Source organism: Lissotriton vulgaris, chromosome 5 (genome assembly GCF_964263255.1).
Source record: "Lissotriton vulgaris chromosome 5, aLisVul1.2, whole genome shotgun sequence".
NCBI classification, from domain to species: domain Eukaryota; kingdom Metazoa; phylum Chordata; class Amphibia; order Caudata; family Salamandridae; genus Lissotriton; species Lissotriton vulgaris.
Window position 1 is genome coordinate 605,755,833 of NC_141693.1, and position 18,928 is coordinate 605,774,760.

The 18,928-nt window shown below is 52.7% G+C and overlaps 1 protein-coding gene across 1 annotated transcript in view; it reads right to left on the reverse strand.

Moving 5' to 3' along the window:
- KLHDC7A (kelch domain containing 7A) overlaps positions 1-17,164 on the reverse strand; it is an 83,946-nt gene extending 66,782 nt beyond the window's left edge. The window contains exon 1 of the mRNA XM_086922048.1: positions 13,761-17,164. Coding sequence (XP_086778174.1) covers positions 14,268-16,928 — 2,661 coding nt within the window. The 5' untranslated portion in view covers positions 16,929-17,164 and the 3' untranslated portion in view covers positions 13,761-14,267. The remainder of the gene's footprint in view (positions 1-13,760) is intronic.
- Between the last annotated feature and the right edge of the window lie 1,764 nt (positions 17,165-18,928).

The following is an 18,928-nucleotide window of genomic DNA, read 5'->3' on the forward strand; positions in this document are numbered from 1 at the left end:
CTCCACTGATGCAACCACCACACAGCTCCACCACACAGCTCCACCGAGGCACCCACCACACAGCTCCACTGATGCACCCACCACACAGCTCCACCGACACAGCTCCACCGATGCACCAACCACCCAACTCCACCTACACAGCTCCACCGATGCACCCACCACACAGCTCCACCGATGCACCCACCACACAGCTCCACCTATGCACCCACCGCACAGCTCCACCGATGTAACCACCACACAGCTCCACCAATGCAACCACCACACAGCTCCACCGATGCAACCACCACACAGCTCCACCGATGCAACCACCACACAGCTCTACCGAGGCACCCACCACACAGCTCCACCGAGGCACCCACCACACAGCTCCACCGAGGCACCCACCACACAGCTCCACCGAGGCACCCACCACACAGCTCCACAGATGCACCCACCACACAGCTCCATTGATGCACCCACCACACAGCTCCACAGATGCACCCACCACACAGCTCCACAGATGCACCCACCATACAGCTCCACCAATGCACCCACCACACAGCTCCACTGATGCACCCACCACACAGCTCCACCGATGCACCCCCCACACACCTCCACCAATGCACCCACCACCCACCTCCACCGATGAACCCACCACACACCTCCACCGATGCACCCACCACACATGCCCCCACCACACATGCCCCCACCACACAGCTCCACAGATGCCCCACCACACAGCTCCACCGATGCACCCACCACACAGCTCCACCAATGCACCCACCACACAGCTCCACCGATGCACCCACCACACAGCTCCATGATGCACCCACCACACAGCTCCACTGATGCACCCACCACACAGCTCCACCGATGCACCAACCATACAGCTCCACCGATGCACCCACCACACAGCTCCACCGATGCACCCACCACATAGCTCCACCGATGCACCCACCATACAGCTCCAACTACACAGCTCCACCGATGCACCCACCACACAGCTCCACCGATGCACCCACCACACAGCTCCACCGATGCACCCACCACACAGCTCCACCTACACAGCTCCAGCGATGCACCCACCACACAGCTCCACCGATGCACCCTCCACCCAACTCCATCGATGCACCTACCACACAGCTCCACCGACACAGCTCCACCGATGCACCCACCACACAGCTCCACCTACACAGCTCCACCGATGCACCCACCACACAGCTCCACTGATGCACCCACCACACAGCTCCACCTACACAGCTCCAGCGATGCACCCATCACACAGCTCCACAGATGCACCCACCACACAGCTCCACCAATGCACCCACCACACAGCTCCACCGATGCACCCACCAAACAGCTCCATGATGCACCCACCACACAGCTCCACTGATGCACCCACCACACAGCTCCACCGATGCACCCCCCACACACCTCCACCGATGCACCCCCACACACCTCCACCGATGCAACCACCACACAGCTCCACCGATGCACCCACCACACAGCTCCACCGAGGCACCCACCACACAGCTCCACCAAGGCACCCACCACAGAGCTCCACAGATGCACCCACCAAACAGCTCCACAGATGCACCCACCACACAGCTCCACCGATGCACCCACCACACAGCTCCACCAATGCACCCACCACACAGCTCCACCAATGCACCCACCACACAGCTCCACCGATGCACCCACCACACAGCTCCATGATGCACCCACCACACAGCTCCACTGATGCACCCACCACACAGCTCCACCGATGCACCCACCATACAGCTCCACTGATGCACCCACCACACAGCTCCACCGATGCACCCACCACACAGCTCCACCGATGCACCCACCATACAGCTCCAACTACACAGCTCCACCGATGCACCCACCACACAGCTCCACCGATGCACCCACCACACAGCTCCACCGATGCACCCACCACACAGCTCCACCTACACAGCTCCAGCGATGCACCCACCACACAGCTCCACCGATGCACCCTCCACCAAACTCCATTGATGCACCTACCACACAGCTCCACCGACTCAGCTCCACCGATGCACCCACCACACCGCTCCACCTACACAGCTCCACCGATGCACCCACCACACAGCTCCACTGATGCACCCACCACACAGCTCCACCGACACAGCTCCAGCGATGCACCCATCACACAACTCCAGCGATGCAGCCACCACACAGCTCCACCAACACAGCTCCACTGATGCACCCACCACACAGCTCCGCCGAGGCACCCACCACACAGCTCCGCCGAGGCACCCACCACACAGCTCCGCCGAGGCACCCACCAAACAGCTCTGCCGAGGCACCCACCACACAGCTCCACCGAGGCACCCACCACACAGCTCTGCCGATGCTCCAACTAAGCTCCACCAATGCACCCACCAAACAGCTACACCGATGCACACACCACTCAGCGCAACCACAGCATCAAATATGTTCTTTCAATTTTTCAAGCTTTCACGCTTTATTACAAATCACAAAAAGATGTTAATATTTCACTTCTGTTCTTGGATTTTTGTCACAATAAACCCACCACACATGCCCCCACCACACATGCCCCCACCACACAGCTCCACAGATGCCCCACCACACAGCTCCACTGATGCAACCACCACACAGCTCCACCGATGCAACCACCACACAGCTCCACCGATGCACCCCCCACACACCTCCACCGATGCACCCACCACCCACCTCCACCGATGCACCCACCACACACCTCCACCGATGCACCCACCACACATGCCCCCACCACACATGCCCCCACCACACATGCCCCCACCACACAGCTCCACAGATGCCCCACCACACAGCTCCACCGATGCACCCACCACACAGCTCCACCAATGCACCCACCACATAGCTCCACCGATGCACCCACCACTCAGCTCCATGATGCACCCACCACACAGCTCCACTGATGCACCCACCACACAGCTCCACTGATGCACCCACCATACAGCTCCACCGATGCACCCACCACACAGCTCCACCGATGCACCCACCACACAGCTCCACCGATGCACCCACCATACAGCTCCAACTACACAGCTCCACCGATCCACCCACCACACAGCTCCACCGATGCACCCACCACACAGCTCCACCGATGCACCCACCACACAGCTCCACCTACACAGCTCCACCGATGCACCCACCACCCAACTCCACCGATGCACCCACCACACAGCTCCACCGACACAGCTCCACCGATGCACCCACCACACAGATCTACCTACACAGCTCTACTGATGCAACCACCTGACAGCTCCACTGATGCAACCACCACACAGCTCCACCAATGCAACCACCACACAGCTCCACCGATGCAACCACCACACAGCTCCACCGATGCAACCACCACACAGCTCCACTGATGCAACCACCACACAGCTCCACCACACAGCTCCATCGAGGCACCCACCACACAGCTCCACTGATGCACCCACCACACAGCTCCACCGACACAGCTCCACCGATGCACCCACCACCCAACTCCACCTACACAGCTCCACCGATGCACCCACCACACAGCTCCACCGATGCACCCACCACACAGCTCCACCGATGCACCCACCACACAGCTCCACCGATGTAACCACCACACAGCTCCACCGATGCACCCACCACCCAACTCCACCGACACAGCTCCACCGATGCACCCACCACACAGATCTACCTACACAGCTCTACTGATGCAATCACCTGACAGCTCCACCGATGCAACCAACACACAGCTCCACCAATGCAACCACCACACAGCTCAACCGATGCAACCACCACACAGCTCCACCGATGCAACCACCACACAGCTCCACCTACACAGCTCCACCGATGTAACCACCACCCAACTCCACCGATGCACCCACCACACAGCTCCACCGACACAGCTCCACCGATGCACCCACCACACAGATCTACCTACACAGCTCTACTGATGCAACCACCTGACAGCTCCACCGATGCAACCACCACACAGCTCCACCAATGCAACCACCACACAGCTCAACCGATGCAACCACCACACAGCTCCACCGATGCAACCACCACACAGCTCCACTGATGCAACCACCACACAGCTCCACCACACAGCTCCACCGAGGCACCCACCACACAGCTCCACTGATGCACCCACCACACAGCTCCACCGACACAGCTCCACCGATGCACCAACCACCCAACTCCACCTACACAGCTCCACCGATGCACCCACCACACAGCTCCACCGATGCACCCACCACACAGCTCCACCTATGCACCCACCGCACAGCTCCACCGATGTAACCACCACACAGCTCCACCAATGCAACCACCACACAGCTCCACCGATGCAACCACCACACAGCTCCACCGATGCAACCACCACACAGCTCTACCGAGGCACCCACCACACAGCTCCACCGAGGCACCCACCACACAGCTCCACCGAGGCACCCACCACACAGCTCCACCGAGGCACCCACCACACAGCTCCACAGATGCACCCACCACACAGCTCCATTGATGCACCCACCACACAGCTCCACAGATGCACCCACCACACAGCTCCACAGATGCACCCACCATACAGCTCCACCAATGCACCCACCACACAGCTCCACTGATGCACCCACCACACAGCTCCACCGATGCACCCCCCACACACCTCCACCAATGCACCCACCACCCACCTCCACCGATGAACCCACCACACACCTCCACCGATGCACCCACCACACATGCCCCCACCACACATGCCCCCACCACACAGCTCCACAGATGCCCCACCACACAGCTCCACCGATGCACCCACCACACAGCTCCACCAATGCACCCACCACACAGCTCCACCGATGCACCCACCACACAGCTCCATGATGCACCCACCACACAGCTCCACTGATGCACCCACCACACAGCTCCACCGATGCACCAACCATACAGCTCCACCGATGCACCCACCACACAGCTCCACCGATGCACCCACCACATAGCTCCACCGATGCACCCACCATACAGCTCCAACTACACAGCTCCACCGATGCACCCACCACACAGCTCCACCGATGCACCCACCACACAGCTCCACCGATGCACCCACCACACAGCTCCACCTACACAGCTCCAGCGATGCACCCACCACACAGCTCCACCGATGCACCCTCCACCCAACTCCATCGATGCACCTACCACACAGCTCCACCGACACAGCTCCACCGATGCACCCACCACACAGCTCCACCTACACAGCTCCACCGATGCACCCACCACACAGCTCCACTGATGCACCCACCACACAGCTCCACCTACACAGCTCCAGCGATGCACCCATCACACAGCTCCACAGATGCACCCACCACACAGCTCCACCAATGCACCCACCACACAGCTCCACCGATGCACCCACCACACAGCTCCATGATGCACCCACCACACAGCTCCACTGATGCACCCACCACACAGCTCCACCGATGCACCCCCCACACACCTCCACCGATGCACCCCCACACACCTCCACCGATGCAACCACCACACAGCTCCACCGATGCACCCACCACACAGCTCCACCGAGGCACCCACCACACAGCTCCACCAAGGCACCCACCACAGAGCTCCACAGATGCACCCACCAAACAGCTCCACAGATGCACCCACCACACAGCTCCACCGATGCACCCACCACACAGCTCCACCAATGCACCCACCACACAGCTCCACCAATGCACCCACCACACAGCTCCACCGATGCACCCACCACACAGCTCCATGATGCACCCACCACACAGCTCCACTGATGCACCCACCACACAGCTCCACCGATGCACCCACCATACAGCTCCACCGATGCACCCACCACACAGCTCCACCGATGCACCCACCACACAGCTCCACCGATGCACCCACCATACAGCTCCAACTACACAGCTCCACCGATGCACCCACCACACAGCTCCACCGATGCACCCACCACACAGCTCCACCGATGCACCCACCACACAGCTCCACCTACACAGCTCCAGCGATGCACCCACCACACAGCTCCACCGATGCACCCTCCACCAAACTCCATTGATGCACCTACCACACAGCTCCACCGACACAGCTCCACCGATGCACCCACCACACCGCTCCACCTACACAGCTCCACCGATGCACCCACCACACAGCTCCACTGATGCACCCACCACACAGCTCCACCTACACAGCTCCAGCGATGCACCCATCACACAACTCCAGCGATGCAGCCACCACACAGCTCCACCAACACAGCTCCACTGATGCACCCACCACACAGCTCCGCCGAGGCACCCACCACACAGCTCCGCCGAGGCACCCACCACACAGCTCCGCCGAGGCACCCACCACACAGCTCTGCCGAGGCACCCACCACACAGCTCCACCGAGGCACCCACCACACAGCTGTGCCGATGCTCCAACTAAGCTCCACCAATGCACCCACCAAACAGCTACACCGATGCACACACCACTCAGCGCAACCACAGCATCAAATATGTTCTTTCAATTTTTCAAGCTTTCACGCTTTATTACAAATCACAAAAAGATGTTAATATTTCACTTCTGTTCTTGGATTTTTGTCACAATAAACCCACCACACATGCCCCCACCACACATGCCCCCACCACACAGCTCCACAGATGCCCCACCACACAGCTCCACTGATGCAACCACCACACAGCTCCACCGATGCAACCACCACACAGCTCCACCGATGCAACCACCACACAGCTCCACTGATGCAACCACCACATAGCTCCACCGATGCAACCACCACACAGCTCCACCGAGGCACCCACCACACAGCTCCACTGAGGCACCCACCACACAGCTCCACCGAGGCACCCACCACACAGCTCCACAGATGCACCCACCACACAGCTCCACAGATGCACCCACTACACAGCTCCACAGATGCACACACCACACAGCTCCACAGATGCACCCACCACACAGCTCCACTGATGCACCCACCACACAGCTCCACTGATGCACCCACCACACAGCTCCACCGATGCACCCTCCACACACCTCCACCGATGCACCCACCACACACCTCCACCGATGCACCCACCACACAGCTCCACCGATGCACCCACCACACAGCTCCACCGATGCACCCACCATACAGCTCCACCGATGCACCCACCACACAGCTCCACTGATCCACCCACCACACAGCTCCACCTACACAGCTCCACCGATGCACCCACCACACAGCTCCACCGATGCACCCACCATACAGCTCCAACTACACAGCTCCACCGATGCACCCACCACACAGCTCCACCGATGCACCCACCACACAGCTCCACCTACACAGCTCCAGCAATGCACCCACCACACAGCTCCACCTACACAGCTCCACCGATGCACCCACCACACAGCCCCACCGACACAGCTCCACCGATGCACCCACCACACAGCTCCACCTACACAGCTCCACCGATGCACCCACCACACAGCTCCACTGATGCACCCACCACACAGCTTCACCGACACAGCTCCACCGATACACCCACCACACAGCTCCACCTACACAGCTCCAGCGATGCACCCATCACACAGCTCCAGCGATGCAGCCACCTCACAGCTCCACCAACACAGCTCCACTGATGCACCCACCACACAGCTCTGCCGATGCACCCACCACACAGCTCCGCCGAGGCACCCACCACACAGCTCCGCCGAGGCACCCACCACACAGCTCTGCCGATGCTCCAACTAAGCTCCACCAATGCACCCATCACACAGCTCCACCAATGCACCCACCACACAGCTCAGCAGTGGCACCCACTACACAGCTCCGCCGTGGCACCCACCATACAGCTCCACCGATGCTCCAACTAAGCTCCACCAATGCACCCACCAAACAGCTACACCGATGCACACACCACTCAGCGCAACCACAGCATCACTGGTTCAAATATGTTCTTTCAATTTTTCAAGCTTTCATGCTTTATTACAAATCACAAAAAGATGTTAATATTTCACTTCTGTTCTTGGATTTTCGTCACAATAAAAAACACTGAACATAATCTTCACAAATGTTATTTACAAAAGTTTAAGCTATTGCCATTACAAATTAAATAAATTATATAAGTATTAATTATTTAAAAAAATTGAAAGCCATTTTTATTTGAAATGTCAATACATCTAAGTCACGTATATACAAAACAGGTTGCATTGCAAATGCTATAGGTGTCACATTTGCGAAAGTTATAACTATTGGCATTGTAAATGATAAAGCTATTAATTTAGCTATTTTTAAAAAAACACATAAATAAAAATAATTCATTTATAACACCAATAGCTCAAACTTTCCTAATGCGAGCCCTATTGCATTTCCAATGCTTGTTTTAGATTTGGGGGTCTGAGAGAAACTAATAAAACACTTATTCTACTCAGTTCCACCTAATTTTACTCACTACCACTCTTTTTCACTGCACTGCTTTCTTTCAGTTGTAACTATCATTTCAACACTATACCGAAACCACCTAGCGAAACAAATAACATCAGTCTCCTCACTCACACAGTCTTCACGCTCTAAACAGTGTGACTGTTCTCTTGTACTAACTCCTGGGTAAGGAGGACCCAAATGATGTGATAGTGGTGGTACAGAACGGCAACTGATGGGAAAAAATCCTACCTTGGTTGCATGCTGAACATATGAGTAGTTGAATGGTTTTCACACATGAACAATATTCAATTCACAATCTAATCTGTAAGTCATATGGTGGTCAGTCTAGAGTAAAAACACTTGGTTGTGACTCCAGGATACCTTTTGTTGTAGTAATTCTGATGTTAGGGGCATGTGTCCAGTTCAGAGTCTTAAAACTAGCCCTTAGACCCTCATTTATATAGTGTGCATTCCTGACACCACCTGCTTGACCCCTCTGCCCCCAACTGGCTCCCGCCGGGCCCTCTCCTGCTCCGCCCAACGCTCCACTTCCAAGGTGAGCGTAGGGGGCCCGTCCATTTCCTCATCCCAAACTGAACATGCCCTGAGCGCTTCTAGTTCAGCCCACCAAGCCTCGGACTCCTGTACCAGCTGATGCTGTTCCCTGATCCTGGCTTCCAGATTCATGGCCTCCAATCTGGTTAACAACGGTGGGCAATGGCCCCTAGGCCCCACACCCTGCATGAGCCCCGAAGGGGTGACTGTCCAGGAGAGCCCACTGCTCCCAGACCTACCCTCCTCCAGGCTCACCCTGCTTCCCCTCCCCCCCTAAAGGGCCAGTGTGCTAGAACGCTGGCCCACAGAAAGATCCAAGGCCCCCCCAAAGAACCCAGCCTTCTCACATGCCGCCTTCTCCCCCTCACTGCCCACCCCCAGCTCTTCCTCCACAGGAAAAAACGGGGCCGGCCCCATCGCCACCAGCCCCCCTCCATAAAAGGCACCGTAGATATCGTGCCATCAAATGCCTTCCAGCCCGCTCCTGACCCCCCAGCCTCCTCCGCTGGGGCCGCGTTCGTCTGCCGCGAGGGGGGGCTTTCCTCACCCCCCTCTGCACAATCTTCTCCCTGGGCTCTATAACGGCCGCATCCAGCCGCGGAGGCAGGCTCTTACGCTGACCTCCGTGCGACGTTTCTCTTCCCCCGAGCCCCGCCCCCTCCCCGACGCACCTCGGCCCGGCAGTGATGGCTCCTCTACACATGCCATCACCACCGCCGATACTCCTGCAGAAGCCGTTCGCTCAAGGCCCACCCACGCCTCGCTGAACACCCCGGGCCTCAATAAGTCCTCCCACCCGGCCCACCCCAGAACACGCAAGGCCTCCCTCACCGCCTCAGCCGTAACATCGGCCATACTGACACGCACCTGGTCCGCCGCAAACTGCCAGACACCACGAGCCGCTCCACTGACCAGTGGGCCCCGCTGCGATCCACAGCCCACACCCGGTCTTCAAATGGCCTGCCTGCACACGCTGACGACCCTCTCTAACCCCTTACAAAAACTATCTCACCCGACAATGCCTGAATGCAGGAAGAGGAAGTCGCCTGATTCTTGTCTTCTCCTGTCAGATACCTTCTGACAGTGGTGAGTTTTTGGATACCGAGGCAATAGCCTCATTACTCCATATTCGTTTGGAATTTTGTAGTCGCTGTTTAGGTTGTCTTATTGGTGTGTGACACTTTGTCACAGTTGAGGTTGCATCACATGGTCAGCTCAGTGATGGGCCGCGGGTAGCGGTCAGTAGTGTTTGCAGAATTGTCAGCATGTTTCCTTCGAGAGTCTCGTCTTTGTCCGTGTAGATCCTTCTGTTAGTGTTGAGGTTTGGGTGCCTGCCGCGGCTATAATGCCAGCCGGCAGTGAGCGGGTTTTAGGTGCTTGCCGAGGCTGTTATGCCATCAGGGCAGCGGTGAGTTTTGCGTATCTGCCGGCGTTTGCCTTCAGGCAGTAATGAGTTTTTGGATGCTGCGTTGCTGTTTCAGGTTCGCAAGGTTAGCGCTTCAATGGGACGCGGATAGCGGTCAAATGGGTTTGTAGCGATATCTGCAAGTTTCCGGATCAGTGTGTTTTCTTTTTGATCCAGTCCTTTGTAGAATGTCCTGTTGAGTTTGAGGAGATGGTCGTCTAGCATCTCGATGCCTAGGTCTCTGTGGAGGTCTGCTGTTCGTGTGAACATGGGAGCACCTGCTGCAATCCGTAAGGCCTTGTTCTGAAGTATTTGTAGGTCCTTCCGCAGCTGTGGGCGGCAGCCACTCCAAACTGGTGAAGCGTATGTCATAGTTGGTCGAATTATTGCGGTGATTACTCGCACCTTGCTCTGCATGGGCATCGACTTAGACTTCAGGAGTGGGTATAATGCAGCCAGTTTGGATGCTGCTTTCTGGCAGGTCTTCTCTATGTGGTTTCTCCAGCTGAGTTTAGAGTCCAGAGTCACCCCCAGGTAGGAGCTGCTGTTTTCCCATTTGACCTCATCCCCATTGAGGAGGATCTGCGGGTGTTTCCTGTTCAGCTTCCTGGTAAATAAGGTTGCTGTGGTTTTGCTTGTGTTCAGGGTGATCTGCCATTCGCTGTACCATTCGGAGAGTCTGCAAAGCGATGCCTCCAGGTTCTTCGCCACTTCTTTGTCGCTGAAGGATGAGAGGAAGTCGCCTTACTCTCCTGCATTCTTATACCCACCCACCAAACCACACCCCTACCCACAGCCTGGCCCTCCCCACGTGAACGACCCCAGGGGAAGACTAGACTGCGTCTTCACTTCCCCCTGGGGCCCAGCACAGTTACCAAAGGTCAGCTGTCAGCGGAGCATTAGTTCTCGTGACCCTTGTAAAGTGTGCTGGAGTGGAGATGTGTGTTATTGACATTGCTAATTTTGTGGTGGGTGTTTGTATGTCAGTGTCTTCGGGTTCTCTGGGAATACTTTCACTGCCTGTTTATAATTCTGTTGGGTGTTTGTATCTTACCTCACGTAAAGGTAGCAAATGCTAGGACTGGCTTCATAAAAGTGCAGCAACCTCGCTGAAAAGGGGCTGAAGGCGTGCTAAAAAGTACTAGCGCAACATCTAATAGAACCTGTCTATTGGCCCTACAAAAAAAATGCACAAAACATGGACCTTTAGATACAAACTCACAACCATGATGGATTCTGGTAAGTGTTGTAGTATTTGGTTTAATAGAAAACCAATTATGAGAATACAAGATATGAGAATCCTAACCACCGAAAAACGTTTAATGAGAAATTCCATCCATAAAAATGTAAAAAAAATAGTGAAACATTACAGGCTGGGTATCGAATCCTGGGCCAAAACATTTTTTTTTTATTTACTCTAATACGTCTAGTAAATCCAATGAAAAAAGAGATTTTACATAGCTCTGGGTTGAAGTAGTCCTTTGTCTATTTCTAATGCTGCTTTTACCCCCAAAAAGCGAGGGCACAAATGGCCGACAACAACAAAACAGCACACAGGTAAGGAACAGGGGCATGGGTGGCCAAGGTGGAAGGAAGAAAATAAGTATGCAGGTGCGACGAAAATATAGCAAAGGAAACTGACGGGTAGGGATAAAAGCGTTTTTGTAAAGAGGGTAAAGAGACTTTTAAAAAAACAAGGAAAAACAAAGAAGACAGTGGGAAAAGAAGGGAGAACAGCAAAAAAGGAAGAAGGAGAATGATGAATAAAAGGAGATCAAAAATCAGAAGGGCCTAGGCTTCTTCCTGAAAGCGCAATATTTGAGGAGCGGGACATTCATGACGCCTCCAAAGAAAACCATCTTCAATCTTGGAATATTCAATATCGACATAAAAGGCACTCAGTAATTTGGTTTCTTCTAAGAATTGTTCAATGCCATTTATCTTGTAAACTTCGAGGAAACAGTTTAGGGACAACGATTCTCAAATTGGTTTGTTTTTCTCAGAGACCGCATTCAGCAGAAGTGCAGTTCAGCTTTTTTCAGCTATTAGAGGGATAAACAATTGTTCTGTGAAAGACAGTCTGTTTCACCTTACGCTGATCTCCCTTACCCTGGCACAGCTACATTTTTTTTTCTATTGGCATTCGTAAATGGCAGTGGAATTATCCATTCTGGAGAGCGTGTCTCAAATATATTGCAACAATAGCATAAGAATCATAGCCAGCATAATCAGCAATACCAAACTGTGTATATATATATATGTCCATATTTATATAGATGGCAGGCATATATTTATATGTGTGTGTATGTCTATATACATTTATATATTATTTTTCTGTTAAAAAAAATATATATATAAATATATCCATATATATATTTTTTATTTATAAAATCATTTAAAAAATCCACCTCTTCTATTCCCTCCTCTCTCTAATTCATCCCAAACCGCTGCATTTATTATGGGCCCCAAAGCATGCTTTCACGTCTCTTTCCTCTTCCCATTCAGTATCCCAAGAACAGAAACACATGTCCATCGCTCCCAATAACATCTCACATCTTCCCTTTATTAATCAACTTCCATTAATGTACCCCTATTCAGAACACTAGAGTACATTCTCATGAGCATAAATGTAACAACCTAAACACAACTAATTCTACAAGAGAAAGGAAGCACAGATTACCAACCTGTTTCCTATTTGTCTCTAACAGTGGGTTCTAGAGTAGCGCCCTACTCCAGAACCACAAAACGCTTTAACACGTTTGGGGTAGAAAGCACTATACAAATACAATTTACAGTTTCATTCATAAACGTAGTACCTAACCAAAACATAAACTAACACCTACCCTATAACCTAAAATAACTTCATTCAGTATGATGCGATGATCTTTGTATAGTATTTTTAATAGAATATCTCAGATTAAGCTCAAGCTTGTATCAGAAAAGATAAGATAGTCTCATTACATTAATGAGATAATTATGAAAGATCTGACTGGTAAAATCTGGACCAAGACAAGCCTTATCTCATAATTATTATAACGATGGCCGTGGTGTTGAAATGTTGACTGCAGCACAGTTTTGTTGTTGTTGTGTGTGTCAGTATTTGCAATTTTGTTTTTTTCACACAACTTACAGCATTCAGATATTTTCTGCACAAAAAATGTGCAAAATCCTTTATTTTTCAGGAGAAAAAAAATCATTCGGCTTTACTATCAAGCTGGTCTTTGTGTTACTGTTGTCGGAATTATGCAGATTTTTCAAAAAGCAACGATGTGCAAAAAAGCTTTGAAACACTTTTTGGAAAACTTATTCAGACTTCGCCCAAGAGTAAATGATACAGGTCTACAGAACACCTTTGCAATAATGGGAAGTCATGTGGAAGCCACAGATGGATTATACACTTACCAGTGAGATTCGATAGCTCTGTGTTAAGGTGGCTCATGAGGGTAATTCGATCTGTGTGAAACCCGGAAGCCACTGTTTCCAAGATCGATAAAAGGAGTACCATTGAGTTGGTTGATAGAAACACTGGTAATTTACAGTACAATGAAACTGCAAAATCAATGTTAGTAAATGTTACAGAAAACAAAAGTTATTGCTATTGTGTCTGCAGAGGGATGCGCGCGGGGCAATCAAGTTGAGTTTTACAGGCCTTGATGGGAATTTGGGATATTTCTTCACAGACTAAGTTATGGGAATGGCTGTGGGGGTGGGGTGTTGGGAGTTGCAGCCAGTCACTTTTACGACTGACCCGGTCATACAGACCTGTTAGTTGATAAGCCTGCCGGACCATGTTTTTGAATTCCTCCTTAGGGACTTTGTGATAAAGAAACTTACTTTGGGTAACTAAGGATACTGACTGCCCTCAGTGCACTTTACTGGACAGTCAAACAAAAAGATGCCCTTCCACTACTAAACTTCTGTTCGCCCACACTCTTCTTTGGGCAGCATGAGAACAAATGGGTAGAGTCCACCGCGTGGCGATGGCAACCTCTCAAGACCCACGTCCAGGAACTGAGGCGAGACGTCATGTGCTAGAAAGCGGAGGTGGAACTGGCGGCTCAGACAATGGATGTAGGTACCTATGACGGCACATTGAAAGGAGGCTGGGTAGGGCATGCGATGGGTGGCACACTCATACCAGAGTCTGGCCCGGACATTGCAACGATGTACACTGATGCCCATGCTTCGATTCAAGTCAAAGCGGTAGAGGAAGCTGCCCACAGCCACCATCTCGGTGGTGCGATCCCGGCTGCCACTTATGAGGCTACTCTTCCAAACCTTGTCCTTGGGGTCGTAGCTCAGCAGCATGTACCTCAGGGTGCCACCGGTCACATAGATCTTGTCCTCACAAACCGTGGCCATATGAGCAATGGCAAAGGTGTCATTGGGCAAGGGTGTGGCAAAGTTCCAGCGGTCTCGGCGGGGGTCATATTGCTCAACGGTATGCTGGCACTCTCCTCCAATGGCGTAGAGGTATCCCTGCAGCTCCACAAGCTTGCAGTGTGGTCGCGCCTGGTTAAGTGGGCTAACCTCCTTCCAGGTGCCCGTTAGTGGGTTGTAGCAGAAGACTCTTTTGGAGGGCTTCTTCTGCCTCCCCGAACCTTCACAGCCAGCGACCACGAAGAGGTAATTGAACATGGTGCCAACAGCACAGCCACTATTGACTGCCTCTGGTGGGAGGCAGGATATTGTGTGCCAAGATTTACTCTTGTCGTCATAGTAACAAAGCCTGCTGGAACTCCGGGACGATGGAGGAGCATATGTTTGTGTGTCTACATCAGCCACAGTTATGAACTTCCTTCCACTCATCCGTCGATCCAAAATAAGTTCCCTTTCCACTGGGTTGAGGTGCCCATAGATGGCTGGGCTCTGCAGAACCTGGAGGTAATTGTCACTCATGAATCTGTAGGCTGCTTCCCTGAGATCAACGAGCTGGTGTTCCTTAGCCACCTTCAGAGCCGCATAACAGTTCCTCAGATCCAGACAACTGTCCCTGTTTGACTGCGAGTTCAATAGCCCCTGAAAGAAGTTGAGATCAGTAGTGCATTCAGCGCTGAGCGTAGTGGTTGTTTCAGCCTGGGACGGATCCAGTGATGGCTGCATTTCACCTGTGGCGCCTGGACTGTGGCCTTCAAGTGACTGAGGAGCTGTGTCTGTTCTGTTGCTGGGCAGTGGGTTGGACTTAACATCTGATTCCAACCCCTGCTCTTTGCTTTCTGTGAGTTGCTTCACGATGTCTGCCTTGGTGGAGTCTTCTTGAGGACCCAAATGTTTCTGCGGATCACACGAAGAAAGCTTTTCTTGAAACTCACTGGGCCTGACAGATTGCTGGCTCCAGTTGTGATCAACACCAGGTGATATCTCTCTGGAACAGGTTTTTGTTTCATGTTCTTTAAAACCCAGCATTTCTGGGCTCATGTGCTGGTGGGTTTCACATGGAGAGTTTGAATACTTTTTTTGGACCTTGTGGTGAAGGAAGGATGAGTGAGTACCACCAGGCTCAGTTGTGCAGGACCTCCCTTTAGAAACAGATTCAGAGGTGGACTCCACAAAATAGTGATAGACCTTGCCTTCCAAAGAGCCAGGCAGGGACTTCTCAAGACATTGGCCATCCTCGGCCATGTTACCTTTGATAGAACTCTCCTCAACTTGGATTTCAGCAATGGAGGAAAAAGAGTAATCCCCGTTGCCTCCTGCATGGCTTTGGTTGACGATGAGGCCCAGGCATGATCTAGCTTTCGTTGTACGACCACCCTCAGGAATGGGGCCAGCCTCTTTGGTGTGGAGCTGATTCCTGTTTATTTGTGCACCTTCCACCCCCTCCCTGCAGTCCTCATCCTCGTGGGATCTAAGATGTGTGGCCTCTGCCTGGAGGCGTATGTTGAGTGGTCTCAGGGAAGAAGACTGGGATGTCTGACTGTCTGAATGCAGAAGGTGGTCTTCAGGGGTCTGAGCCGGATTTCTGGTAGGGCCGCTAGCCCTATCGGTGAGCTCAGGGTTACTTGTCACGTGTCTGTTCTCTGGCCCTCCAGCGACAACAGATGTTTCAATAAATTCAGCGCTCGGGGAAGCATGAGTCACTCCTGTCTTTCCATCAACCATCAACTCTTCGCAACTCTGCAGTTGCAAGGCTGTGAGGGTGATTTCCAGGCCTCTTGCCTCGCCAGCGAGACATCCATCTCTCTGATGGCTTTTATTGTTGGCTCTGTGTGTCTCTGTGGCGATGGCTCCATCAGAACACCCGCCAGGCTCGTCATCCAACGCTTCACTCAGGGACAGGTCCTTATGGATTGTATGCCGAAACCTCAGTCCGCCATCTTGACTCAAGCCATCCCTTGAAGGCTCACTTTGGGTGTTGTTTTTCTTCTCAGCTCTGGTGGTGCCAGCGATGGTGCCACTCCTGTGGCTTCGCGCTGGCCCGCTCGGCCCAGTCTTGCCAGCTGCCCGGGACTTAAAGAAGCGGAATACCAGTGCCAGCAGCAACGCAGTGGCAGCGGCAGAGAGTGCCAACTTCCCTGCCAAAGGCATGTCCAAGCACTGGTCCGCCGTTCCCCAGGACAAGTTTATCATGATGTTGTCTCGAGCCGGTGCCCAGGAATGCGAATAACGTGGTTAATGATTGACAGGTCCAGGGGGACCAGCTCGGGCCGCTCGGAGGGGACCTGCTGACTCGCTCCAGCGGCGGGGCGCTGAGGAAAGGCGACTTTCTCCTTCCGGCGCCGTGTTTGGCTGGGGCGGCGGCTGCTCAAACCTGGGCGCTGCTTCTGCCAGCAAGGGCTAGGTTTGCATCTCGGAGGGAGGTGGGTTGGGCTGGCAGGGAAAACAGGTTGAATGCAGGAGCTTATGACTCGCAGCAGGTGTTTGTCGAGCAAACAAATTTGGCAAGAAGAGCAGAGATGAGGAGGGGAGGCAGCCCGCCTTATGCAGGGCACCTGATTTCATGTCCTGGACCAAGGCAGCACGTCTGCCCCCGGGGCCAGTGCATGCCGGGACGGATGCAGCACCACCCACCACACAGCACAGCAAAGTAACCTGCATTTCCCACACTGAGCGCATGTACACCGTACCCCACTCCACACCTACAGTTCTGCTCACCTGCACTTTGCACAGCATTGCACACTAACCCTCTCCACTGCGCATGTGCTCAGTTAATGCACACCTACTTGACTGCACCCCCACCACGCACACAGAAACCTGCCTCATTGCACACACTCACTGTTTGTTTACTCTGTTATGCAGATATCATACTACACACCTTCCAAAACCACAGTGTAGCTCAGGGCTTTAAGTGGGCCGGGTCCTTTCGGTGCTCAGCACGGGCAGTTCTTAAAAGCAGGTGCCGAGACGGATCCCTATCGGGCTCTCCATGTTCGTCCTCACTCTAGAATGGAAAAAATATCTTAAGTCTGCAGGCAGCAGGTCACTGTTTTTGGTGTAACTTTTATTTTTTTTGCAGTTCTATATTACAAACCTCGAAGTGCTGTACATGAGCACCAGCAAGGACGTATTCATTTATTTTTTGGAAGGCACGGGAAATTTAGTGATTTGCCCACAAACACAGGAGGTTGAGCCAATGCCGAGGCTCACACCTGCTTCCTCAGCTCCAAAGATGTCAACTCTAGCCATTACGCCACAGCCTCTCGCACAAGAACTAAAGCATTTTCAATATTATATACAACAAAGCCATAGTTGTATGTCTGCCTGTAGTATCTTTATCTTATGCAACTAACAACCTTTGCAACTGACAAAGCCAATAGTTGGCTTGTACGTGTAATTTTACCTGTTGTATATTAAATGTGGAGGCAATAACAGAAGCAGCAAAATACCAGTCGGGCTTCACATTATGCTGGGCACATATTTTTTTTGCATAAACGTTTTAAGCCAAGCCCTTGATTATATCGGCCATGCCCCTTTGAGAGACCCCACAGTTTTTTTTTCATTCCACTTAAAGCCCGGGTGTAGCTACTGCACTGTGCATAATTTCTGCCCATGTGCTTGCATAGACCCACCTCGCTGCATTTATTGCGGCACTGTACATCTGTCCACCTCACAGAACATCCACCACACCATGAACCTCCCCACATGAACGTTTCTCACCACTACACAATACACACCAAGCCACCTCTAACTTTAAACACCTTTAATCCACATAAACACCTGTTTACACCCTATCACACATCCCATCCACCCAGAACACATCACATGCTTTGGTAACTGGGCCCCCACCAGGGCTCGTTGAAAAGCTTTGCTTTTAGAGTGAGCCAGTTTTAAGCACCATATTTTGGCAGCGTCCGACTCAGAACAAAAAATATTCACGATATAATAAGATACACAACTCTAAAGAGGGCATCGACCCTCCATCTGATATGTGCTTAAGATGGCGCAAATGTTTTGAATTCTGAGTGCAAGTTGCTCACAAGAGCGCCAGAAATGCGTGCACTCTAAGCATATGTAACCTACTAACGACCAGCAATTTAACCTTGTTAACTGAGATTATTATATTCCTTTTTTGTCTTCGAATGTAGCGTCTCTGTGTCACCCTATATCCTTAATTTCAGTGGTACAGCCAA